At 41.5% G+C, this 26626-nt stretch overlaps 1 protein-coding gene across 1 annotated transcript in view; it reads left to right on the top strand.

The window, feature by feature from the left end:
* Positions 1-1590: 1590 nt before the first annotated feature.
* THSD7B (thrombospondin type 1 domain containing 7B) overlaps positions 1591-26626 on the top strand; it is a gene marked incomplete at both ends in the record, with an annotated part of 263012 nt that continues 237976 nt past the window's right edge. Inside the window, one exon of the mRNA XM_084264455.1 lies at positions 1591-1729. Coding sequence (XP_084120581.1) covers positions 1591-1729 — 139 coding nt within the window. The remainder of the gene's footprint in view (positions 1730-26626) is intronic.

Raw genomic sequence — 26626 nt, 5'->3', positions numbered from 1 at the left:
CACCAGCTGGCTCAAGGCCAGAGTCATCGTTGACCAAGGCCAAGCCCATCAGTGATGGTCACAGCGCCTCTGGGAATGGCATTTAGGAGAAAAAAAAACCCCAAGTTGCTTTTTGACACTGGAGAAGGGAGTGAGAAGATGTAAGAAACTGTGCAGATACCAAGGCCAGTGAAGAAGGGTGGGTGGAAGTGGTGCTTCAGGTGTCAGATAGAAAGATTCCCCTGCAGCCCTTGGAGAAGACCATGTTGAAGCAGGCTGAGACCCTCTGGAGTTCATGGATGATGATGGGGAGCAGCAATCCCATCTACAGCCCACCCAGAGTGGGTGAAGGCATCTGGAGGATGCTGTCACCATGTGGGAAGCCCAATTTGGAGCAAGCTCCTGGCAGTGAAACCTGCAGCCCATGGAGAGACCGACCCATGGCACTGCAGGCTTGCTGGGGGACTTGTGACTCTGGGGGGGACGAGGCTGGAGCAGTTTGGGCCTGAAGGTCAGCACCACATGGAAGGGAGCCACGCTGAGGCAGTTGATGAGGATCTGAAGCCCTGACAGAAAGGACTCACGTTGGAGAAGTTCATGGAGGACTCTCTCTTGTGGGTGGGACCCCATGGCGCAGCAGGGGAAGGGTGTGAGGAATGTCCCCTCCTCAGCTAAGAAGGAAGACAACTTGTGAGGAACTGACCAAAACTCCCATTTTCTGCCTCTTCCTGTGCCACAATAAGGGGGGAGAAGGGAGCAAAATTGTGACTAAAGTGAAGCCTGCTAAGAAGGGGGGTGGGGGTGGGGGAAGGTGCTTTAAGATCTGGTTGCGTTTCTCATTACCTGACTGGTGTCACTGGGTGTGCAGGGCAGTGTCATAAATTAGAGAGTTTTCTTTCCTTTATTCAGTGTTGAATCTGTTTTGCCCATGACACTAATTGCAGAGTGATCTCTCCCTGTCCTTATCTTGTCTCCTAAGCCTCTCAATAGATATTTTCTCCATTGTCCAGCCAAAAAGGGGAGTGATAGAGAGACTTTGGGCATCTGGCCTCCTACCAGGGTCAAACCACCACACCTGTGTTCATGCATGGTATGGAGCTGAAGTATTTCCAGTTCTGGTATAGTTGTCAGGGATATTAAACTATTGGATACGGGGTCTTCATTCAGGGCTGAATTTCACACCTGGAATCTGTCCTCAGCTTTGGTTTAGTCTGCTTATAACATGATAATATTCATGCTAAAGATAGAGAAAAAGAGGGACACATCTCAGACTGCTATCAGATCCCTTGCCATTTCTTTTCACTGTCAGATTTCTGCTTAAGAACCTGCTAAAAGCATTTCCAACGGCTGGCTCTGCAGGGTGGGACTGCAGGTCGTCTGGGAGCTGGCCCTCTCCTCTCTGTCTTCCCCCTGCTCTTTTCCCCTCCCTTCCTCTGAGTCGAGCCTCTGTAACAGACTTGTCCTCATGCAAGGGATGAGAAAACACACAGTGGCCACCACATTACCCTCAGGCTGAGCCTACTGCCCTGGTGTTATAAGTCTCTTAGCAAATGTTTTATTTTTTTGTTAATTCTAGGACTGAAGAAGACAAGAGACTGAATTGTCTGAATTATGCTTCTACAACAGAACTGGGTTTCTCCTCATTGGGCATGGCAGAGCCTGGCAAAGTCCTTCCTTTTGTTTGTTTTCTTAATGTCACAAACAGCTGATCTGGAAGCCAGGAGAGGTCATCAGTTTGTCTGGAAAACAGGTAGGAAAAAGATATGGTGGCTTATCTACTAGGTAATTCCTGTATTCGAGGACTGAGTGCCCTTCCTCTGTTCCATTTTTAGCTCAATAATAAATTGAAAAAGCTTGATAATGTCTTTTATTCTGAATTTTTTGAAACTGAAAAATAGAGGGGTTTCATCTCTATTCTAAATTACTAATCTTCACGTCTCATGCAGTTAAGCATCAGAGTGACTCTGGAGTATAATTCTGGTTTCTTTAATGCTTTTAATCCAAGAGTAAAATTTTTGCTGGAACCTGATATCTTCATCCTGATGTTGCTTCCTGTGAAATATTTAATCATTTTTTTTTTCATGTTTGCATGAGGGGGGCACACCAGCGTTTTTCAAGATAACCTGAGCTAGAAGTCCATCTGTTTACATTTAACATTTCATTGGCACACTTAGTGAATTCCTCTTGTCCATGCAATGTCTGGAATCAGGTGTACACAATAGTTGGGAACCTTTGTAATGCCATGTTGATAACACCGTATTTTGTGAGAGGGTGGAGGTAGAGAGGAGATAGTGGAGTGCAGATGTGCAAACTAAGCATGGCACATGGGATGCTTATTTTGTAGCACAACACAGCAACAATGAATGTTCAGAGAAGTGGGAAGATTGGCAAATTCAGGAATTTTTTTACTCAAAGTACCGCATCAGAAATGGGCAACTGAACAAGGGGTTTCATTGCCAAGGTTTTGGCTTTTATGACTGAGCAACATGATGATTAAATTTGATGGGAATATAATTTCCTCCCCTTTTTGGAGATGTTCTGTGCTGTTTTGGTTATTTGTTTTTTAACTATATAGTTCTGTGGAAGGGAAGAGACTTAATTAGCTGAAAAATGAAACAGTTTTTCTGGGAGGACTCCTGTTCTTCTGGTAGGACCAACACAAGCTTCTCACCTGGACTGCTGGGATGGGAGGCTGAGTGCTGCTTAAATACAAACAGATACAGTATTTCTAAAGAACACTTTTTCACAATGCCTTGCATGTAAAATGAAGAGGAAATAACAACAGCATGAACTGTCTTTCTCCAGTTCACTGTTATTTATGTGTCATTTGAACAAGCTTTGAAAGGTAGAGTTGTTTTCTCAAGACAAACCAGACCCTTAAATGCTGTCTGTCTTCTGTCCTGAAGTGTATTGTAACATTGGTCTTCAGAGGTTAGTATTGGAAGTCATAGAAATTTAATCTGACTTCATGATTCTGGCTAACAATAAAGACACATTGATGCTTCAGAGACAGCTGACAGATGTATTTAGAACAAAAAACCTGGTGGTTTGTGGGGTACTGTGCTCTGAAAGCCCTGTGATGAACTCAATGCAAAGGTCTGCTGTCCAGATGCAAAAGAAATTTGTCTGCTCTTGTGCCTCCCACAGTGAATTTGAAATACCTGAGCTCTCAAGAGTTGTAAAAACCTTAAATCCTAACAGTATTTTGCTGCATTTTCTCCGCTTATGTAGCAAAGAGAAAGAGAGAAAACAACTTTGAGTGAAATGTTTTCCAGGTGAAAATAACTTGGGAGTGTGAGCCATGTTTATTGCCCTGTGTGGCAAAAACATTCTCCCCACCCCAGTAACTATTTTTATACTTGTAAACAATTTACTTTTTTTTTCCAGGGGAGTATTTTCTTGAAAATTTGATAAAAATTCAATCATAACCCTCGATGTTTAGTTCTAGGTTGAAATGAGTAGTACGTTCACCCCAAACCTGTGTTAAGGAGTTGTTTGTGAAGTTTCTACTGTCTCTGCAGTGGGAGTGAAGCAGCAGCGTTTCTAAACCCTGGCTCTTGGTCTTTTGCAGTTGTCCTAAGAAATAACATGGTGGGCTGAGATTTCTCTTAGTAGCTTGATCTGGTACTTTTTTTTTGAGGAAAAATCTTGGTAAATAGGATGTGGGTGTCTTTTGCAGTGTCAGGGCACAGGAAACAAACTAATGGCTTTCTTCTGATTGTTCTGCATGTGTTGCAGGTTTAATTTGAGGCTTTTGGAAGCATGTATAGCAAAATAAAATTGCAGGGATGTTGAAATGAGCAGTACAAAGCAGTTTGCTGTCAGGGTGGCATCTGTGGCTGGCTTTTGTATGCCTTTTTTGGTGGTTTCAAATTGTTTTTCAGATACAGTTAATTGCTGAGGTGTATCTGTCAGAATAGTGCAGGGAAATGTTTTGGGAAGAGAGGGGTGGTAACTTGGATGGGTCTGGAGAGGTAGAAGGGTTAATGTAACCTGTTGTGGCAGGATGTTAATAATAAAATAGACTGGGGGTGGAGATCATGGAGACCTTGGCTTGATGAGATCTGTGGTTTGTAGTATAATAATAAAAAAATCCCATAGTTTGAGGACTTCTGACCCCAATTTAAAAAAAAAAAAAGTATAGTGAACCTAAAATGTAGTAGCTTTGACTGTCAGAACCAAGCAGATCCATTCTGAGAGAAATAAACCTGCAGCTGTTGTCTCTTTAGATTTTTTTTTTTAAATGAAACAATCTTAATGAGAAGTGAGCAATCCCTAATGGGAAAGGGGATGATCTATTTTGTTTTTAAATCTGGAATTGTCTGTTGGAAGCATGGCAAGTTACTTAACCTGCTGTTGAGAAATTCAACTTCCTGTTAAAGTGCTATGCCTTATAATTAAATAAGATTATGTTACTGAAAGCTCCGACTTTGAGAAAATGAATTCAGATGTACTAAATTAAATTTTCATAGCACATAGAAGTCCAGAGATGCATCCTTAATATGGATTAGAAAAAACCCCAAACAGTCACATCAGCCCTGAAGTTCATAAAGCAGGCTGCTTTTCCCCCAGCTAAAGCCTTGGCTGTATCTAATGAAGGCTCATACATTTTCATGTTGAACTTGGTGGTCTCAGTATAGGTGAGAGCTCTTGTATTGAAATCACTGCATCTACACAAAACCCAGGCACTATATTCTAAAATTTCAGAACTTGGCAGTGAGGTGTATTATACTTCCTCTTCCCCCAGCTATTCAGAGGGCTGGCACTTATGTTTTGCTTGCTTGTGTCCTGTCTTAAAACCATTTATTTTTAGCTTTTTGTTTTTCTAGAGGTGATATATTAACGTCTCAATATGTGCATTGTATCTTTTGGTTTCAGGACGTTTCTTGTCAGATACTTATTTTGTGACCACCAGCCTAAACATAAAAGCAGTAATTATGCCAATTAAATTTCTCAGCAGCCTCAAATAGCTGAATAATTTTCTGACACTTGCCAACTAACAAAGCAGTTCTAGTGATACTATCTTGAGAAAATTTAATTGGATCTAAATCCTTGTAAATTAATATCGTTTAATGCAGTAGCCAATTGGCAATTTGCATATTTATCCATGTTGATTTTCTCCAACTCTTGAGTAGTCCTGAAAGTACTTAGAATTTCTGTAATGCAAATATGTCCATGTCTTAGCGATGGCCATTCAAGCTTTTATGTATATGGATTACTGATGCACACGTGAATCCACAGCATGGTTCTGGCTGGGTTTGGGGTTTTTTTGGCAAAACTCTTAAAAATTTAGATATAAAGTCTAAATCTAAAATATGTACAGTACAGGAAATATTTCAGCTGCTTTACAGGAGAGGGTCTGATGATTTGGATTACAAAATGCTGAAAATTAGCCCTTCTCAGAGATTCCTGTGGTCGTTGTGTGGGCAGGTTGTAGTCTTGGTGTCACTGCTGATGTCTTTGGCTTCTCCAGAAAGCACATTGCAGTAATGTGCTTTCCCTCCAAAATACTGACAGATATTAAGGGGATGAGAGGCACACCCTACAAAAGGCAGCTCTCAGAGCTAAAGCTGTCATGTAGCTTTTTCTTGATAAGGGGAATATTATTCTTTTAATTAAAATGTTCTGATTTTTAGAAAAACTGTTCTTAAATTTGGTAAAATGCTATTTGCCATGGAAATATTATGCTGTGTACTGTGGAAGAGAGGAGGATTTTTAGAAACCCAGATATGGCATCCCAGCAAGTCCTCCATCTGTAATTCTCTCCCCAAAATGAATCCGGATGGGGATTTAGCCCAGCAGGGACTCACTCTCTGTCAGGAATGGAAGAGCCCTGAAAGCGATATCAGACTGGGAAATGGATTTATAATACAGCTGATCACAGTAGAGATGTTTTTACCTGCAGAAGAAACCATTAACCTTCTGGTGTCAGTGGGCTTCTGGTGTGGTGAGCTGTAAGTTTTCTTGCCCCAGGTGAACGCAGGAACCCCTTAGTTCAGAGTTATTACCCATATTTGAAAGTCATTCTTAAAATAGGGTTAGCAAATGGGTTTTGATCATTAGTCTTTCTTCAGAAACAATCCATAATGGAAAGGGTACAAAATGAACTTTTCAGAGAACAACTTCTAACGTGGAGGAACCTTTGAACTACTCGTGAAGGTGGGTGAGCCAGTTACAGCTCAGATGAAAAAGATCTTTTGTTCTCTGTTCTCAGATAATACTGCCATAAAGTGCCCTTTCTCAAAGTCCTAATTTCAGGAAGGCCAAGTGCTGGTTTGGAAGTGCCTTTGACCTTAGTCTTAAAAGACAAACTTTTACCTGCGTACACCAAATGTTAAAAGGAGTCCAGATCTTCAAAGGACAGTAGAGCTCAAGCCTACTGAAAAGCAGTTAAAAGACTGCTGTGCAACAAGTGATGTTTTCCCCAAATCTCTCTCTCCAAGATGAAGAATCCTATGGTAATCTATTCCAGATTAAGTGCTGGCTTTTATTAGATGGGAAAACAAGTCATGAGTGAAGCAAAAATGTCTCTTTAGTGATCTTTGTGTGGCACGTGGAAGCTTTATGATATTTCTTGAGCTGCCTGATGCTTCCAGACTTCTCACGTTGTGGCAAATATTCTAGTTTATTCTTGTGCTGTCTTGGTGGAAGGAGCTTTTTAAATACTTGAACTCTAAAATGGAAGTTTAACCTTGATTTATTAGAACTTGAGTGATACTAAAGTTCTTCACTACACTAAGAATTTAGGATTGCAGTGGTCCTCAGGTTACGGACTGCAGTCACGTCGTATTGGCAGCAACAACAATTAATAAATCCTTTTAAGAATACCTATTAAGTTCAGTTCTAAAACTAGCCAGATTGTTGGCAATAAACTTGGTAACTGCAAGTTGTTCCAGAATCATAGGCCTTATTTCCACCTTTATTCAGGATCAGTCTATACCTTTGCATTTGAGCCAGGCCATTCTTAAATCAAAGTAACACTCTCTTGGATCTGCTGCTTGGCTGCTCCTAATGTATTTGCAATATAAGGGTACCAAGCTATTCTGCACCCTACTAGTAAACATACCCTCTTTGAACTGGTCTGTCTGAATCTAAACTTTGCACCTTGGTGTTATAGCAAATCTCAGATGAGATTTCACCCACTGATATTTTATATTTATAATTAGAAATGCCTGGCTTAAGATTTCAGTGCTGTTTTTGAACATTTTGTAATAAACACCTTAATTTGAAGTAGCTGAGTTGTGTTTAATTTGTTGGTATAATTTCATTAAGTAGCCTTTAAAACAAGTGATTTGACAGGAAAGAATGCTTTAAATTTTGTTCTAAACGGGTGTAAAATCTCTACAAAGAATATTTTATGGGACAATAGAAATTGTACTTTTATTTCTGATAAAATTTTTAGAAAACCAATAACACTTGAAACTTTGTGAAGAAAGCTGTTTTGCAAAACTTCATTAGCAGCAAAACTTGATGTGCTGCATGGTATCAGTCACTGATACAGGGTGGCATCAAAGCAAGTCTCCTATCCTTGGACAGTGATGCAGTTGTTACAGATGGCTAAATATATTGGTTTCTCTCCTCATTTTTCTTACCCTTTCTACATTTTCACCTTTCTGTTGCACAGACCTCTACATTTAGTAACATGTGGTTCTGCTTTACCTCACCCTTACTGTTCCAGTTCTGATACAGTGTCCTCGTCTCATATCGCTTCCTCAACAGTAGAATACAACTTTTCTTGGAGTCGTAGAGATGCATTTGTTGCCTTACATTATAACCCTTTGCAGTGGTGGTAAAAGTAATATTTAGATGGGTGAGATGTTTTGGAGGTGGAGGAGGCCTTGTGTCCTTGGGCATTAAATACTGGTGAGTTTGTCAGAAAACCAGACAAACATATATGACTTCATAAAACCATAGAATGGTTTGGACTTGAAGGGACCTCAAAGCTCATCTAGTCCCACCCTCCTGCCATAGGCAGAAAGACCCTCCACTAGCCCAGGGTGCCCAAAGCCCCATCCAGCCTGGCCTTGAACCCTGCCAGGGATCCAGGGGCAGCTACAGTTTTTCCAGGCATCCTGTGCCAGGGCCTCACCACCTTCCCAGGGAAGGATTTGGTCCTTACATCTAACCTAGATTGTCCCTCCTTCAGTTTAAACCCATTCTCTCTTGTCCTGTCACTCTTTGTCCTTGTAACCAGTCCATCTCCAACTTTCCTGTAGCCTCTTCAGGTACTGGAAGGCTGCTGTAAGGTCTCCCCAGAGCCTTTTATTCTCCAGTATGAACAAGCCCAACTCAGCCTGTCTTCATAGGAGAGGTGCTCCAGCCCTTGGACCATCTTTGTGGACTCCTCTGCACTTGCTCCAACAACTCCGTGTCCTCCTTCTCCTGGAGACCCCAGAGCTGGATGCAGTACTGCAGGTGGGGTCTCACCTTCCCTGTGCTGGAAGCTCATCTTCCAGCCTGGTCTGTCCCACAGGTTCTTTAGACCTACTGCTGTGCTGGATAAATGTGCTACAACAGCCCACTGTGTACCCACCCGGGTCTGGTCTGTCATAGCTTCTGGATTTATCCTTACCCCACAGGGCTAAAAGTTCCATGTCTAGGGACGTGGCTGAAGAACTTTCCCTCTTGGTACAGAGAGTGCCAGTGCCAGAGACATCAAAATTGTTCCTGAAAGTTTCTGGCCCTTTTTCCTTGTCTGCCAAACCTGGTGTGTTCCTATTAGCTCTGCTTTCCTGTTGGGGCTCAGAGACACCAGTGAGATGTTCTTGGTGGCACATCCTAGAGACAATCACTGGCTTCTGTACTTCTCCTGCTAGAAAAACACACTAGAGCGCACAAGTCAAATTAAAAAGGCAATTAAAGGAGGAACCAGAATGACACTGAAATATATGCTAAAATTAACACTTTCTGCCCCTGGAGATAATGTGAGGACTACGAGCTCCTTGGTGAGATGAGTACTGGGTTAGCAGCGTGGCTGTGGACTAACGCCGGTGCTGGCCAAGTTCAGATGTAAGCTTTTACAGCGTGTGCCTGGTAATTTTGTTATTGTTGGGCTCACAAAACCATTTCAAATCGTTCTTTTACACAAAGACTGCACGCTTTAACAAATATCTTTGTCTAACCGACATCAAATGTTCGGTAGGTGGTGGTTTAAACTAGATTACACAGGAGATTCACACTAATCTTTTAATGTCCCTCTTTCCTTCCTGAGAATAATAGTTTTTGAGAATAAGGTGCTTTTTTTTTTTCTCTCTGGGTTTTTGTTGGTATTGGGAAAAGTGTAAGTTAGGCGTCTTATCCTTTTCTTTCCTCAATAGTTACTATGGGAACAGAGCTGCGGGTCACAGGGGAAAATCTGCAAAAGTGGTTTCTTTTAAATTGTTCATTTAAAAAAAAAAAAAAGATAGCTTATTATCAGAATTGTGGCACTTTTCATTCAACTTTGTTGGATTGTATTGTTGTACATATTTCACTCACAAAAGCAGCCCAGTGAGTGGCAAGAAAAACAGATGGGGATGTTTTTGTACTTTTTCCTTGGGGTTAATATTTTTTTAATTGAATGCAGCTGTTGGAAAGATTTCTGTTGTTACGTATAGGCGGAGCATTAAAAATGGATGATCACATTTTCAGCCTGTTTCAGAGGAGTACTAGATTTAATTATTCCGCTGCCCTTGTTCAGAACCCTGCAGGGTTGGGGTTTTTTTTTAATAATTATATCTTAAGTTAGTTAGAATAAGAGTTTCACTTCTCCACTTAATTGAACGATTTTGGTGTGTAGGGGTAATCACTTTCTCATTCAGCTCTTGTGTAGAGCAGAGTCATTATGGGTGAAAACACATGACATTGTATTAAAAATCCCTAAAATGCATGATGTTGGTCTGAGTATGCAGACAATGCAGCTGACTCTTTCTAGGGACATGAGTTTTGGGTAGTCTGCCCACTAATACCTGTATTTCCTTAGATTTTAGTGGGTTTTCCTCTGGTATGCATGAGAATAGTCCTGCTGTTTCTTGGTATGTTTTCTTCTTTTCAAAAAAGCCTGAATGGTAAAACTCAGGAGAATGAAATGGAGAAGTGAGAAGGAGTGGGGGATATTTCATGGTAATCCAGATTATTGACGCAGTGTTCATGTGCTTTGTTTTAATCACCTTCAGCTACTGTGTGGACATGGTGAAAGGTCCGCTTAATAGAGCAGTTTGGAATATCTGAGCTTCAGTTTGCACAGGGAATTCTTGCTGAGGTGAGGAGGAACGTGGTGTGTGAATCCAAGTCCTTACTTGTGATTATGCTGCCTGGTGTCTGCCACTTTGCAGACTTCTGCAGTTCCTTCTTCTAGAGACCTTTCGAAGTTCATGGTCAAATGTATCTCCATGTCATACTCCTGTATCACAGTGATTTAAGATTATAGAGCTAAGTTTGGAGAAGCATGCAGAAAACTCATTATAGCAGTTCTAAATATATTGGCTCTGTATGCTGGGCAATGAGTTGTAGACAGTTGCCATAGTATATCCAGCTTGTGTGTGGCACGTCCTGGAAGGCTCGCCATGAAAAATCACTTTTCAAATGAGAACTTAATAAAAAACTTGCCTGTTCTGAACGCTGAGCCCTACTCCCCGTGCGATTAGTGGTTTCATTTCTTTCTCAGCAGTTGGGTAATGATTACGACTCCAGATGCTGCAGGAGTGATAAAGAGAGTGATTAATTTCACTTGAAAGGGCATATGTTCAAAGAGGAGCCAGCCCAACGCCTTGAACGTGGCGCTTGTGTCGCTACCGTGCCGCAGCTCGCATGACTTGGTGCCCAGCTGTTCCTGGGGAAAGTACCTGGAAACCCTCCTCATTTCTCTTAAGCTGATATATTTGCCGCTTGGTTTTGCCCACTTGTTGTTGGGTTGTTTTCCCCCCTGCCTATGTGTTCCACTTTCTAGACTTCTTGTGTCTAGAAAGCAATGCTGTCAAACTTTGATCAGAAGACTTTGAGGAGGAGCTGATGCCACCAGCACAGCCCGAGTACCTGTTTGTGTTAAGTTCAGAGTTAATTTTTATACCCCATACGGCATGGAGAAAGGATTCCTCTTCCCCAGCATAGTCAATGGCAACTCTAAAAGTGTTCCCACCCCTGATTTGCAATAATAGTCCACACCGTATGACTCGCTGAAAAATCCTGACATTTAAAGTCTTGTGTTTTCAATATAGTTAAAAAAATGTGTAAGGTAGGTACTTTAATAAGTCTTTAATAAGTCTTTATTAGGACTTTATTGACCTGTTGAATAGGTCAGTGGAATTATGAAACATGGGTGGTGGTGCTGTCCATGTGATTAAATCCAGGGCAAGGGGATGTCTGGTGTTTATTGTGTTATCACCTGAACTTCTTCACCGACTGGTGTCCTCCAGGGTTTGTTCTGTCACCCCTGAGATCCAAAGACCTTCAAATACCAATAGTTTAAAAATATCCAGCTATGTGTGAGGCATGTTTTACTTCTCCACAGTATGACATTTATAACCATAAATTTCACAAGTTTGAAGCTGCCGAAGACAAAAATAAATTACTTGTGACATCTTTAAGATCTTTTGACCCATTAGTTAAATTGATTTATATCACCCAGTTTTTTAAGCAAAATAAGTGCTTTTCTTCTTCTAGTTGTTGAAAATCTTCACAGCAGAGATACTGGTTATAGAAAAAATTATTTCTGTACAGTTATTAAATTCTGATGTGTATTAGCAGCATAGTTTTAAAGCAGCTGCCTGAATGGATATACAGAATTGGAGATTTTACAGGCAGGAATTAAAAGTAGGCTTTAATGATAAAACAACAGGAACTTTTCAGAAGTTCTTTTATTAAATACAGTGCTTGCATAAAGTTTTTGTCATTCCCTTAATAGTCTTGCTCACATTAATAAAGTAACATTGAATTCAAACGGAATTCAAAATGAGTTTCAGTAAATTGATTGCAGCTCCGTGTTTTAAACGTGTATGCTGTATGACTAGAAGTAGTAACTTATCTAAGCTTTCAATATTTTCAGTTAAACTAATTCAGTACATCTATTTTTCATCTGGCATTAAATATTTCATAACCCAAGTGTAGTTGTATCGTGATGTAAACGGTTGTTAACGTGAGAATCGGTGATTCTGCAGACGTGAGTTCTCAATGTAGCTTTACTCACTCCGGGCAGCGAGCTTGTAACGTGTGAAGTTGTGTCTGTGCTTAACAGGCAGCCGACCCGTATTCGTTTTGAAGTTGTAGAAATCCGATTAATGAGGGTTTATCCAAACTTAACTATTATTGATCACGCTTTCCTGTTAAGGAAATATCAATGCTCTGTCTTGCGCGTTCCTCTGCAAAGCGCGAAGAAAACCTTCCTCTTGGAGTTGGCTCCAAATAAAAAAAGTGTGCAAAAACCAAACAAAACACTCCTGAGTATGAGAAATTTAATCTTGTGTGTTAAATATATTTATCACATTATTTTAATGTGTTTTATTTGTGTGTATTTACATGCTGACTGCATCACTGCGTTGCCGTCTAGCAACACACTTGTGGAGTGGCAGGAATAGAAACAGAGCTGCCCGGGTTTGAAAACTGGAGCAGGATCAAATGAGCGACAGGGAAGTCAGAGTAAATGATGACAGTAATGTTATTGTGCCCTGAGGGTCTTGCAAAGTACAGTACTTAAAACCCAATTTTTGCTTTGTAGATAAGTGAGCGTGTCTCAGTTAAGTCAATATACGTGTGCAATAGATGATAAAGCTTGGTATTACACACCTTCTTTGATTTTTTTTTTTTTTCATGCTTACTGCTTTAAAGGTAACATATTTATGTTGGGAACACTCTAAGGTACTTTATGCTTTTTGTTACGAGCTTTCAAATGTTGCTTGGTTTAGTAATGGGGGCTGAGGCAGCCTGAAATGCTTGCTCTGCTGTTAGGTGTTTATTGATGGCTAATTGACTACTGACCTTCCCTAGGACTCTCTCCAAAAAAGTAGGGAGTGACACTAGGGGATAACAAATCAAATAAATTGAAAAGCAGGTGAGAAGATGTAATTCAGTGCAGTTATCTTTAAACATTGAAGGCTGCTGTTTTGAATGAAAAAAAAGGTGGAAAACAAAAAATAAAAAAATCCCTGTTTTGCCTATAGATATTTTAAGATTTTAATGTAGTTTGATAAATAGAAAAAAGTTTTACTTCTTTACTGTGATTTACTTGTCCTTGATTTTTTTTTTAAAAGATGAGCCAGCTTTCAAGGTCTTCAAAATGATTTAATTATTACAGCACACAGGGTCCCAAATCAGATTTAAGGTATTTTGATACAGTTTATGGAATAAACCGGTGAACAGATGCTGAGGATGGAAAGTTGAGGGTACTCAAATCTACTAGATGATTCTGCAGGCGGAAGATTCCCCATAGACCTTAACAGAAAGGTCAGGAGCTAACCTTAGTATATGCCATTTAATACAATATAATTGGGATAAATATATTGTAACTATTTGTCTGTGTGTCTCAGCGTATCAGGAGCTGAAGAAACCGTAAACTTGCAGTGTTCTGAATATATTACCAAATAAAGCTATGCAGCATTCAATAAAGCAATTACATAAAAAGCATTACAGTCAACTTCAATTCCAATATTAGCAGTAATAATCAATCATTTTCCATCCAAGGGATGGTCTAATCGCTTTTTGTTGCTGCTTTGAAAGGTTACATTACTCAGTTATCTTGCAGCTGAGCAACCTTTTCATGTTTGCTTCATGTAGGATTTTATAAATGCTCTTCCTTTTAATCTCAGTGTCTTGGTATCGGCTATTTTGTGAGAGTTTAAAAACTTCCCTAACCTTTTCTCATCCCAGTATAACTTTTTGCAGTTCTTTAAATGTCTTTGGAGTTGAAGATGTAATTGCCATGAGCAGCAGATGCAAATTGTTTTAAAATCTCTGTAGAATCTCCTTTCTGCTCCTTGCACAGGCGTTGCCACTTCTCGTTGTAGTGGAATAAAATAAGCATCCTCTAATCAGTCATCTGATACAGGTTCAGTGCTTGTTCCTCTGCAGTTCAAGGACTTTTCCTCCTTTGGCACACTTCAGACCATGAGTCTGAACTCTGTCCGTCTGATCTCTGTGCATGACAGTGGTTTCCCTCCTCTGCTGCGTTCTCAGCTGCATGGGCAGGCTCTGTTATAGGGCACTGCTGGGAAATGCTAATTGATACTAGCCAGTTAAACCTAATTAATTCCTTAATCAGGTAACTTGGTACATGGTTAAGGACAATTGTATTATCCCCATTAAGCAGCAAGTTGGTATGTTAATAAAAAGGCAGACATCTGAAAAGATGGGAGACAAGCTTTCTATCCATCAAGCTTTCTTCTTGCTTCACCTCTCAAGAACAGCAGGTAGACTCGAGTGACAGGCTTGGTTGTTTTTATTGTTTTCCCCAAAAAGTGTAAGTTTTATAGAGCCTGTTCTTTTTTTTTTCCTTCCCCAGAAGCCTGGACACCTTGTGAAAGATCCTTGTCTTCAGATCTTCTGGAAGCACTTCTAGCCAATCCTTTTTCCCTCACAGACACTGCCATTTAGACAGTGTTAGTCAAGATGCAGAATCCTGAGTTTAAAGCAAAAGGGTATCTCCTAGACCTGAACTTGGCTAACAGTTGAATTACTGTATGGTGCCTGTTGGCCCCTAATTTTGCTTCCCTCATTGTCAAGTAAAATTAGCATGTTTTGTGTGAATGAGAACTGCAAGGTCCATGGTGGTTTAGGTTTCTTTCCCCATGCAAATACCAATTGAAGCAGCTGGGAATTTTTAGTTTAAGAATAAATTATCGGAGATTTGTTTCTTTTTATGTCTTTGATGGTAGTGGCAAAGCTGTCTTATGTGTAGTGTGGATGGATCTTTTTTAAAAAAGTCATTTCTTTCAAATCCTAACAGTTTCTTCATGCCTGTCCTGAATATACATTTTATTACCAGTAACTGCCCTGCTATCCTATTGACACATAGGTATCTGGTCAGCTTGTCTTCAGGTAGCTTTTAGCGTCTGGAAGTTCCCCACATAGGAGAGAGTTCCTGTTGTGGTGGGGTTTCATTTTCATTCTCTATAAACCTATTCAGTCTGACTTCTGTTATCTTTACTCACTGACAGCTGCACGGAGGTGGCATAGGATGCTGCGTGAACCCGCTGATTGTTAATATCATGAATTATTCTAGGCTGATATATTTTTTTTTTAAACTGGGTTGGTAAATGCCATGTGTAAAATTTCATAACTTTCTCATAAACCCCTTTTAGTATCTCTCTAGAGACATTATTGATAAACTTTCCTTTATGCATACATGCAAATTAAATGTGAGAACCTGTGGCTAAAAGAAATTGCTCCAAGGCAATGATTCACAAGGATGAAAAATCAATAAGAGTTTCATTAAGGAGGGGAAAGAAGTTTAGACAGGCGCTCTGCTTTGCTTTCCTGTGGAAAGTCGAGGGAGGAACCATTGATCATTTTATTCAGCTTTATTCTCAGAAATAGGAGTCCTAATGTTGGTGAGGGTATTTTTGAAGCATGAATGTGGCTGGGTGAAAGAACCTGGCGTCTGTGATCTCTTTGACTGTAATCCCTTGTGTATCTTCCCAAATTCTCCTTCTTCAGCTCATCCTTTTCATTTGTATGAGCAGCACCTGCTCTAAGTGGAATTATCCTCTGGAGAAGCTGCCTTGGCTGATAACTCGGCACTTGTTTAAGTGTGTGTATTTATGCAGGAGGTTATAGTGTGGCCTTGCAGAGCTGCTGCCAAAGGGAGCTGTGTCCTCTCCTGGTAGAGGTGTCTACCCATAGCACTACTCCTCAGTGGTCAGGTTGGGTGGCTGTGCTGGGTGAGTCTATTCAGATAGCTGATCTGATGGAGAATATCTATGTGTCTTCGTGCAACCAGGCTGGTGAAGGGGCTGGAGGGTGAATCATATAAGGAGTGGCTGGGGTGTTTAGCCTGGAGAAGAGGAGGCTGAGGGGAGACCTTATCACCACCTACAACTACTTGAAGGGAGGTTATAGAGAGGTGGGCAATGATCTCTTCAGCTGAGTAACACAAGATAGGACAAGGGGAAATGGCACAAAGCTGCACCAGGGCAGGGTCAGATTAGATGTTAGGAAAAATCTTTTTACTGAAAGAGCTGTCAGGGCCTGGAACAGGCTGCCCAGGGAGGGGGTTGAGTCACCATCTCTGGAGGTGTTTAAAAAAAGGGTAGATGAGATACTTAGGGATATGGTTTAGCATAGGATGGGAATGGTTGGACTTGATGATCTTGAAGGTCTTTTCCAACCTTGTGATTCTGTATTTGTAAGGGTTTTCTGTTGAATCAGCTGAGAAGTGACCCACCCTGCAGCAGATGGGATGAGAATGAGCAGTGGGGGAGGGCAGGGGATGCTGTTGGGTGGGCAGAGGAGGGGGCACAAGACCAGCCCATGCGTGGGAGCTGCGTGGGTCAGTATGCACACTGATGCTGGCACGGGCACCTGCTCGGTCTGTGTGTGGGAGCTCCTCTCTGCTGGGAAGATTGTGTCTGTGGAAGCTGGACTTCTATAGCAACCGTATTTCCCTGTCATAACTCTCTCAACTTTTATTGGGTTTTTTTTAGCTTTGCTATTAAAACTTGGTGATGACACATGTTAACAATCTCCCAGTGACATTCAGCAGTTGTACATCTGTTTGTTTTCATTAAATACTGGGGTTTTTTTTGAAAAGTTTCACTGGTGATCCGATTAAAACACACTTAGGGTGGAAAACCTGGCAGAGGTTCTCCCAGCCAAGAGCAAATTTATTTCTCCACACTTGTTTAAAACACCAGTAATGCTGGCAGGGTTGAATAGTAAATATGAGCTGTACATCTTGTTGAGTGGACTTTTTTTGGATGCCTTGCATGAACCGAACAAGTAAGTGAAACGCACATGACTGAGGGCTCTGACAGGGTTGTGGTGATGGATTAAAATCAGATGAGAGAAGCTGCTGCCACCCCTGACCATCTGCCCTGCTCTTTGTTGTGCATCCCAGAACAGCGATATTTGGTCTGTTCATGAGGCAGTTTTTCTAAAACAGTTTTTTAGTCTGGAATATTAAACTAAACTGAACTGGGGCTGGTTTACTTCAATATGCTTCCTCTAAGTGGTTTTGGTGGGAGCTTTCAGACTGCCCCAGCTGTCTAAAAAGGGGCATGCTAGGAATGGGGTGTTATTTGTACTTCTGAGCCTGACTTAGGTAACATACTCATGCTGCATCATCACATGTGTCATCTTAGTCTGCTGCTCCAAGTAAATGCAAACACACACCATTACGTGGTTGCTCTGCTCTGGTGTTGGGGCTAATGGTGCCTATACCCCTGAGCATCCCTGCACCACGCTTACCTCTGCAGCATTGTCCAGCCTGAGAGCCAGCACAGATGCTATTTTCAGCCTGAAGTTTCTTCTCAATGTATTAAAATTCGTGTCCTTTTCACCACCTTCATTGTAAGAGCAAGTTACTGTTTGTTACTTAGATATTGGTATGGTAATGTATATGGTGATTGCCTAAGGTATGTCTTCATCTGCAGAGCATCCCAGCTGTATCTTGGGAAATCTTTTTCTTGGTTTTAGAGCAAAAGTGTGTTAAAGTTGATTAGCTGAAGCAAATGTGGTGCCTCACAAACCTACACCGAGTCATGTTAAATGCAATAAACCAGAGTAAGCAAATGTTTGAGGCTGCAAGTCCCACGCTGCTCAGGGCTGTGGGCTGCTGGGTGACCTGTTCACCTTTTCCGGGTTTTGAACAGTGGTGGGTGAACAGATTGGATCAGATCTTGTTTCAGCATCATCTGTTTCCACAGCTGAAGCTCCCATATGATCAGATCCTATAAATTATTTAAGATGCAGAAGCTGTGTAACCGGAGTCTCCAGTAAAGGTTAAGGCTCCATCTGTTCCACCAGCCTTGAGGACTGCGCATTTCACGGCATCGTGTTGCTGGATGACATCATAAGACACAGGAACACTCAAAATGTGCCCTGAACTGTTGCTTCACAGCAGCGAAGACCTCACTGCGTTAGCATTGTACATCTGAGATGCTCTTGGTCCAACTTCATTCACAGTCTGTCTGTGCTGCCCAGTGCACCCTCAGCACCAGGTTTAGCATCTTCTAACAAAAGCTGGCCTGGCCTGTGTACACCACTGAGAGCAACTGCAGGTGACTAAAGTTCTTATGCAATGGGGAGAACAAGGCAAAAAATAAAAAAGCTAAATAGGAAAAAATCAAAATCCAACCTTTTGTGTTCTTACTGTATGTACTTTGTCTTGTTTAAATCAAGTTTGCCATTTCAAAGCTTAGAGCTGATCAGTGTTGTAGTGATTCTATTCAGAAATGGGAGCTGTGGCACCTTCTTGTCTACCAAAACGAAAGGAAACTGTTCTATGTGTGGGTGATGAAGTTTCAGTGCTGTCAACCTCCTCTCCAAGAGCAGGAGTCGAGTTCCTGAAAAGTTCTCTGGAAGAGAATTCTGCTTTGTAACACTAACATTTTAAGTATTGACAGTGTTTTCTGGCTTCTTTTCAAGCCCAGCTAAAAGATGTGTTGTCTATTTACTATATTCTACATCTATGAAAAAAAGACAAGCATATTCTCTTAGAATGTGCTTGGGTTGGATTGTAAGTTTAAGTAGTCGCTCCAAATATCACAACAAAACTGTGAGAGTAAGGAAGGGTGAAGTTTAGACTTGTAGACAAAGATTACAAACTTAAAAAGCTTAATTTTGAGAGCTTTGTTTTCTCCTGCCCAGTTTATTATAACCCACTTTGGATTCTCTTTCTTAAGGCTGGCTGATTTCTCTTCAGTTAGAAACCAGGCGGGGATGATAGATAAAATATCTGCTGTGAAACTCTTGTATCATTTTTCTAAACATAATAATTATGTTCCAGCCTTGCATTCTTCTGATACAATACCAGAATCCCAGGTACCGTGTTCCTGCTTTTTTTTCCCCAATATAAAGCCTGAATAGGCATGGTGATGACAGCTGGATGGTACTGCTGGTGTTAGAGGTTGTTAGAGGTTGCGTTAATGGGCTCTGTTCTGGGCAGATTCACAGCTCACAGCTTTTGGAGAGAAAGAAAACAACCAAAGCGAAATAAAGTAGGTGGTTTTGGGTTTTTTTTTTTGTAATTTGAGATGATTTTTAGACTGATTTTGTTTGGCAGACCTGCCTGTCCTCGTCAAAACCTAATTTTGTGTGTGTGTGAGCTTGAAAATGGAATAATTTTGCCCACTGTAATGTCATGTATGAGGGCTCATCACACTGCAGCTATCAAAGGTGGATGGGATGGAGCTGCCATGGTGTTGGTACCAAACTCCTGTGGGCATTTACAGATGGCAGCAACACAGGTGATGCAGAAGCTCCAGAGAAACCCACTTTCTCTGTTGCCTGCAGTTGCTGCTGGGGTGGGCAGGGAGCAGCAGCATCCCTGTTTCTGAGCCATGGGCTTGGGATGTGCTTTGTGACAGCCAAGGAGCTGTGCAGCTGTTTTAGGAGGTGTGTATTTCCTCTGCTCCCACCAAAGAGTAGCTGAGCTGTTCGGTCTGAATCAAAGATTTATCCCAGAGAAGAAAAAAATTAAGAGGAGACAGTTAAATCTCTTTTTATGCTTTTTGACTTTATGGGATTTTTTTCATTCTGTGCCATGGCTGTGGTTTTCTGAGCTGAACGCTGAAAATATAACAGAACATAAAAGCTCATAAATTTAACATAAGGCAGAAAGGCCATAGAATGAATAAATACATTTACCTTCCAGGGAATATCTTTTGCCAGTTGACTTCTCTCTGTTCAGATTGGGCTCCGCTGTCTCCAGTGTACAGACTCCTCTGTGAATCCTGTTTCCAGAGAGATTGTTCCCAAATGGCTTTTATGGCTCCTTCAGAGGGTCCTGCTAACTAAAGTGGACAGGTGGCCATCCTAATTTTTACTCATTTTAATGAAACTTCTTAGGGTTTTAGTTCCTTTAAAGAAAGTAAGGAGTAAGGGCTGCTAGGGGCTGTGCTCTCTTCTTTTTCTCTTTTGCCCCTGCACTGCTAACCTGAGCACCATTCCCAAGCTGCTCTTGCCTGGACCTTTTACCTGGATTTCCCCCCTGTCCCTAGGAAGCTTTACATCAGTTGAGGAAAAAGAGAAGAGCGGTGAGGTGAAGGTTAGTGGTTGTATGGAACCTACAGTGCTGAGGGCTGCAACAATGTGGTGGGAGGATGTGGTTTGTCAACACGTCACCGTGCTCAGGGTCACCTGAGAAAAGAGATGTACTTGTCACTCTTCTTCTGTAGTGCTTTCCTTAGATGGGCTTTCCTCCCAGTTTCTCTAAACACATAGCTCTGGCCACAAAAGCTCTTTGTGGAGCAGTCAGCAGGGAGTTAAACTCCAGGGTACGCCACAGAGTTTACCCAAGTTTAGTGCAACAACAATAAAATCCAGTATAACACATGGTGAGATGGTGACGGCTGCTGTTGCAGGAGTTGTTCTGGTGCCATTCTATGAATGTCGGTCTGTGTTGAGGAGAAATGTTGGAGTGGGCAGGCAGAGACAGTAGAGAATATCTGTGCTTTAATAATTTTGTCAGGCTTCTGTTTATTCTAACACAAGTTTTTAAACTTCAAAACCAGTAAACTTCCTGAAACTAATGAGCTGGCAAAAAATTGTAGTGGTCTTTCACAGGTTTTCAGAGTAGTTAGACTTGCCTTAAGTCAATGTGGCATGGTTTTTCTCAAGCAATAATGCATTTTACTCCCTTTCAAATAATGGGGCGTTATTTTCTCCCTGGTCAATTCTTGAACCCATCAGTAATTTCCTTGAAGTGACTGAATTACTGATAAAATATTTGAGGGTGAAATTTTCTTGACCATATTAAGTTTGTCTCTTAATATTTCAGAAAGACAGGCAGGGAAAGCTATGATACCCATTTACTGCAGGGAGAAGCCACTCAAAGAATCTAATATAAAATCAAATCAGGATCAAAGCACTTCATTGATTTATTAATGGGATGTAATTAACTAGTAATCAGTGAACTATGCATTCAAGACTAATATCAGCAATGCACCAGATCAGCTACAAGATGCCAAGTATAGATCTATAAACAGCTTTATATATCTAATCTCAAAAGGTTTTGAGTCACCCGCCCCACCCCCCTAAAAAAACGCTCAGCCTCCCCCTTGCAGGTGTATTCCCCCTCCCCAGTTGTGCATGGTGCCCTGGGAGACCTGGGTGCTGTGCCTGTGTGCACCCATGTTCCTGGTGAGATCCAGGCTGCTGCTTTCTCCCCTTTGCTACATGGGTGGGAAAAAAAAAGCTTTTTATACTTCTCAAACTGGCTTCTTTCTTTGTTGCAAAAGTCTTTGTGTGATCCTCTGGCTGATAGATCTTGGTCACCCTCTTGAGCATAGACCAGTTTTGGGCAGGCACCACTTGGAGCAGTTTCAGGTGTCCCTGTGTCCTGGTTCTGGACAGGCCAGAATCAACCCCCCCAAGCAGCCAGCCCAGGTGAGCTGAGTCACCCCAGGTGAGCTGTTTCCACATCACCTGACATTCCTCCCCCATAAAAGGGGCTGGTTGGGGAGGGGTGGGCCTGGTGCCTCCAGCGCAGTCCAAGTGCGACTTGGGTGTTGGGATGGACCTTGGATTATGCAGTGCTCTGTAATCCTTGGGTGGGCAAGGTACTTTGTGTCATCATCGGGGGTGTGAGTGTAACTGGCTTTTATTGTTCCCCTTCCACGGTGCTTTTGTCCCTCTCCCAAGCCGCGGAGGCTCTGGTTGTTGCTCCTGTTGGCCTGAGTGGTGTGTGGTGCTCAGCCACTGCTTGGGGCTGAACCACAAAACTCTGATAAACTCCCTCTAGGAGCATTTCTTGGAACTTTTTTTTTTTTTCTGGAGAGGATATTTAAATCCCAGCTGTGGGATTAGCTCAGGGTAACAGACTTTCTTATTCATAACTTAATGTACCAGGCAGGGTGATACGGCCGTGGCTGCTCGTCTCCCCACTTATCTCCATTCACTTTGCGGCTGCATTCGTTTCTGTTATTTGCTAAGTGGCCTTTCCATTTGAAAAGGGATGGAGGAGCAGATGAGAAAACACTTGCAGTCTTTGCTTTATTATACCTCACCTTAAGAGAGGATGTACTATTTTCATTATAACAAAGAAGAAATATTAATTCACACCCAGAGCTGGTTTCCTCTGGGTGAACAGGCAGCTTGTCTGCGGTACTTTGAGTCATGAATCACACGGATAAATTTTTGGTATTTTGTTTGGTTCAGGTGAGATAATCTGACAGGCCGCATCTCCAATTTCTCATTCAGTTTCAAGTCAAAGAATAATTCTGGGTATCAGTTTATATTTCTGTCGTATTAAGGAAATAGATCTTTTCTTCTCAGGTCATGGATCTTTTATCCTCCACATCCAGGGTGCAGCACGCTTTGGTGTTCAGAGTTGTTGCTGATGGGAAGGAAGCAGGGTACCTAAACACAGCCAGTGCTGTACATTGTGCATTAAGACTCTGTTTAACATGCCCACATTAGAAATTAGGGTAGAGAAAAATACACTTTACAAAAAGACTTTGGGGTAGGGGCTGCCTACGCAGAGCAACGCGTCTGCATGCCTTGTCAGGGGCATGAGCCAGGTACTTGGGGGAAGTGCTTTATTTCTGCCTGTGTGCCAGCATCCTTCATGTACAGCTAAAGCATTCAATCCAGGTCAAGCAATGCATCTCTCAACCTTATCCCGTCCCTCTGGGACGTTATCTAACGGAGACTTCAGTAGGACCTGTGTGGCAGTTAATCATCTTGTTGGCGTGATTTCTTTAGCTCATGATATTCTTGAAACCTTGTATTATTCTTAGCATTCATGCTAGCCACCTCTCCTTTATTTATATTTTTGTGGTAAATTCTAGAGGCTACTCTGTATTAATTTTTATTATTTTTAATCAATTTTGGGGTATCTACGATGTTTTTAACAAGTCTGTACTTCTTTCTGGTTTCTACCTTACATACTGTACATCAATCATTTACACCTCTTCCATAAATTGTTTCAAGAGTATAGACTTTTAAGCAACAGAGTAAATATATTCTGCATTGGGAAGTGCTTCAGTCCTTTTAATTATAATTTTGCCATTGAGTCAGAACTACTTGGAAAGCATAGGCAGCTACTGTGTTGTACTTTTATTTCTGGTGCAAATACCAGCAGCTGATGCTCTCCCAATAAATATCCAACCTCAAAATATATGGAAGAGATATTTGAAATATTGACTCCAATTATAGAGTTTTTAAAGAAATATTTTACAGACAATTAACTATGACTACCGGTAAGTTTTTGAAGTGTTATGTTGTTTTGACTGCATACCTAATGATGTTTTAATAGATGTCAACTCTTATAGAAATATAAAAATTAGAGTTGAGGGTGGATTTTTCAACAGCACAAAGGATAATTGGGTGTCTGACTCACATCAAAATTTAATGCAAGTTGAGTGCCAAGCCCTTTCTGTGACTGGAAATACCTCCCTTCAGAAAGCTGACTAGTTGGTGCTCCCACTACAAGACCCAGTTACGGTTCTGTGTACATTTAATATTGATTTCCATTTTGGTTTTTAGCATTTTTTTTCCAAGTTAAATGAACGTGAGTTGGCTCTGAAGTGAGTGACACTTGTTTGTGTGTGTGTGTGGAGTTAGATGTGTCTCTCGTGGGTGTTGGCAGGGGGTGGTGGGTACAGCAAGTGCTGCCTCGGTACTTTTGAGGTGTTATTGGGAATGTCAGCTTAAGCAGCTCCTCTTGGTAGGCTCCTCTCAGTCTTTTCATAGAAAGCTTAACGTTTTGAGAGCCATGTGTGTCAAAGCTGCTCAGCTGCAGAGGTAGTGCTTGCATAAGATTTTTTTGAAAACAATGTTATCTAAAATTTTTCTTTTTAAAATTAGCTTTATAATTATTTAGCCAAAGGAACCCTCTGCTGACAGTAAAAGGAAAAGCCAGACATCAAGCTTTAAAAGGCTTGACATCAAGCCAGACAGAAAGCTGTTACTGATGACATTGCTGGTTATGATACAGACTGTTTTTAGCACTTAGGTGTTTTTCTGCCTGATGCCTATCTGTGTCTGCTGTGTTGTTCTTCGTTCTCCTTCAGTAACCAAGATCAGCACCTAAGCTGGAATCTTACTTGACCAAGCAGTTAAATAATTTTCTGCTTTTAAGCTGTATAACCACTTCTTTTTGTGGAAATGCTGGCTCTGATCCCACGTTTGAGTCAGCAGGAATTCCCACTGACTTTGTGTGAGGTCTGCAGGGGGAAAAGAAAAAAAGATGAACACCGCAACTCCAGACAGCACTTCTAACGAATGATGTCCCTATAGACAGGTTGATTGCTGAAAAACATTAATCAGATAAATGCTTCTTAGTAGTTTCTTCTTTGATGTAAGGTCAGAAGATGATGTGTACAAGAATAAATGTATGTTTCTTACTGACCTTCTGCAAACCTTGACTTCCCCATTCTTCAAAGAAGCCCAGGAGAGCAGCGGTGCTGAGCAGTCCCCCAGTCCCGCTGAGGCTGTCCTTGTCCCCAGCACTGGTAATGCTGGATGCCTGGGCAAATGGTGTAAGGAAAGGGGCAAAACCAGAGATTTTCTTGCATCCCCTTCTACTTCTGGTAGCCTGAAGCTTTGGGAAGTCCTGAGCTGGGGATGGTGCCTGAACCTTAGGCATCATCACCCTGATGGACACGTCTCCAATTGTATGTCTAAATTAGTTTATGAAACAATTTGTACAACTGGCATTCAGGTATCCTAGAGCAACAAGTTTAATTCTTCATAAACATGCTTTGGTGAATACTGAAAGCTTGTTTGGTTTTGCTAACTACATTCTTTGTCTAATGAATTACATTCCTTTTCCTTACAGTTCTTGTTTTCTAACTGAATTATGCGTCATATTTTTGTAAGGCTTTAAGATTTCTGCCTATCACCTGGTGGTATGAGGAATGGTGAATATTCTTTCCCTTTTTTCCTTTGGTTTTCATAGTGCACATGCACATTAATAGCTGGGGTTTGTTGTTGTTTGTTTTCTTTCTTTTCTCTTCCCCCTCAGTTTGGTGAGTCAGTCTGTGTAATCCTCCTCCTGAAAGAAAAGCCTTGTCTCTGGGCTTTTCCTAATTTTACTGTTCTTTTCTGAAATGGGGATGGGAATAGGTGCAGTTTTCCAAATGGGAGTGCACTGTCCCATGTATCATACTCTGCCTTGGGATGCTTTGGGCTTTGGTGGTTTGTGATGTTCATTGGAGCTGAAACATCCGAGTTTTCTTACCAGTCTCCAAATCAATCTTTTTCTGAAGTATTATTAGATATGGAGCGTGTTACTAGTTACATGTAGTTAAGGTTGTATCTGGTTAAAGGAATTAGACTGTTGATGGGTAAATTTGAAACAGGGAATTTGGTAATGTCCTGCTTCACATAGTCCAGTAGGTACATTTTTATCTCTGGGCTTTCTGGTTCCTTCCTATTTTTGAAGCGTGGCCTTTTATTTATAGAATCTGTGTTGCCTCTTCCCTATTATAGTTACGTGTATCTCTTTATTCCATTGATTTTATAGCTTCTCCCAGTTTAAATATTTAAATTGTGCTTCTCCTGGCTTTCCACCTAACTGAAGATGAAAGTGGAAGGTGGTACATCAGTTAGGTAATGGATTTCTTCAAACCTCATTTCCTCAGAACCAGAGACGAGGAGAGAGGAAGAAAAGGCAGAGGAGTAGGTAGGCAAGTGTGGGTCTGCTTTTGGGCAGCATGAGCCTGTACCACTCTTGATTGGTGTACAGGCTGCTCTAACAAACCCACAGGGAGCTGGCATCGCTCCTCCCTTTGCTTCTGCTATGGCCACTGCTAAGAAAAATGTTGGGTTTTTTTCTGATATGGAAAGAAAATGACATTGTTTGCAAGGAGTCTTGCTCACTGTTTAATGAAAGTAAGGTATTTCCTGTACTTTCGTTCCTGTCTGCTGGAGTTCACCTTGTTGTGCTGTTTCTGTAGGGGGTATTTGAAATGTTTTTTCCTGAAAACCTGAAGCATTCAGTGACACAGAGCGTGTGACCCAGAGAGGTGGTTGTCTGTCACCCTCCCCTTTTGTTTAGCTGGGGTTGCAATCAAAACCAGCAAAACCATCTCTAAAACTTAATAACTCTTTAACGACGTTGCTCCAAATGCTCTGCCATTTTCTAGCCAGGCAAGCAGCCCTGGTGTGCTGGAAGCTCAGCTGCAAGACTTGGAGCTGGGAAATGAAAAGGGGGATGAATGGTCCCCCTGGGGAAATGGTGGTCATGCTGGGAATGCCGCATGAAGTGCCGGGAGACGTGCTGGTAAATAGACACTTTGGTCACAGGTCAAGGCACCTGATGAGTGTCTCTAATTTCTGAAATCTGCAGGGATGTCTTCTCCTGATTATGGTTAAAATTTTAGGGAGTTTGCTGCTATAAAAAAAAGGAGACAAAAGCACTAGACAAACGGACAGCGTTGGTGTCAAACTGGATTTTGTGTTTGTTGAAGTGCTGTAAGCCATGCAGCGCCTTGCTAGTAGCATACACAGGCAATTGTCTTGTCCAGGACAATTATATGTGTGTCTGTTTCTGTAGGAGTGATAAGGAAAGTTGAAG

Source organism: Gallinula chloropus, assembly GCF_964237585.1.
Source record: "Gallinula chloropus genome assembly, chromosome: 5".
NCBI lineage: Eukaryota > Metazoa > Chordata > Aves > Gruiformes > Rallidae > Gallinula > Gallinula chloropus.
This window is presented reverse-complemented; position numbering and strand designations above follow the sequence as displayed.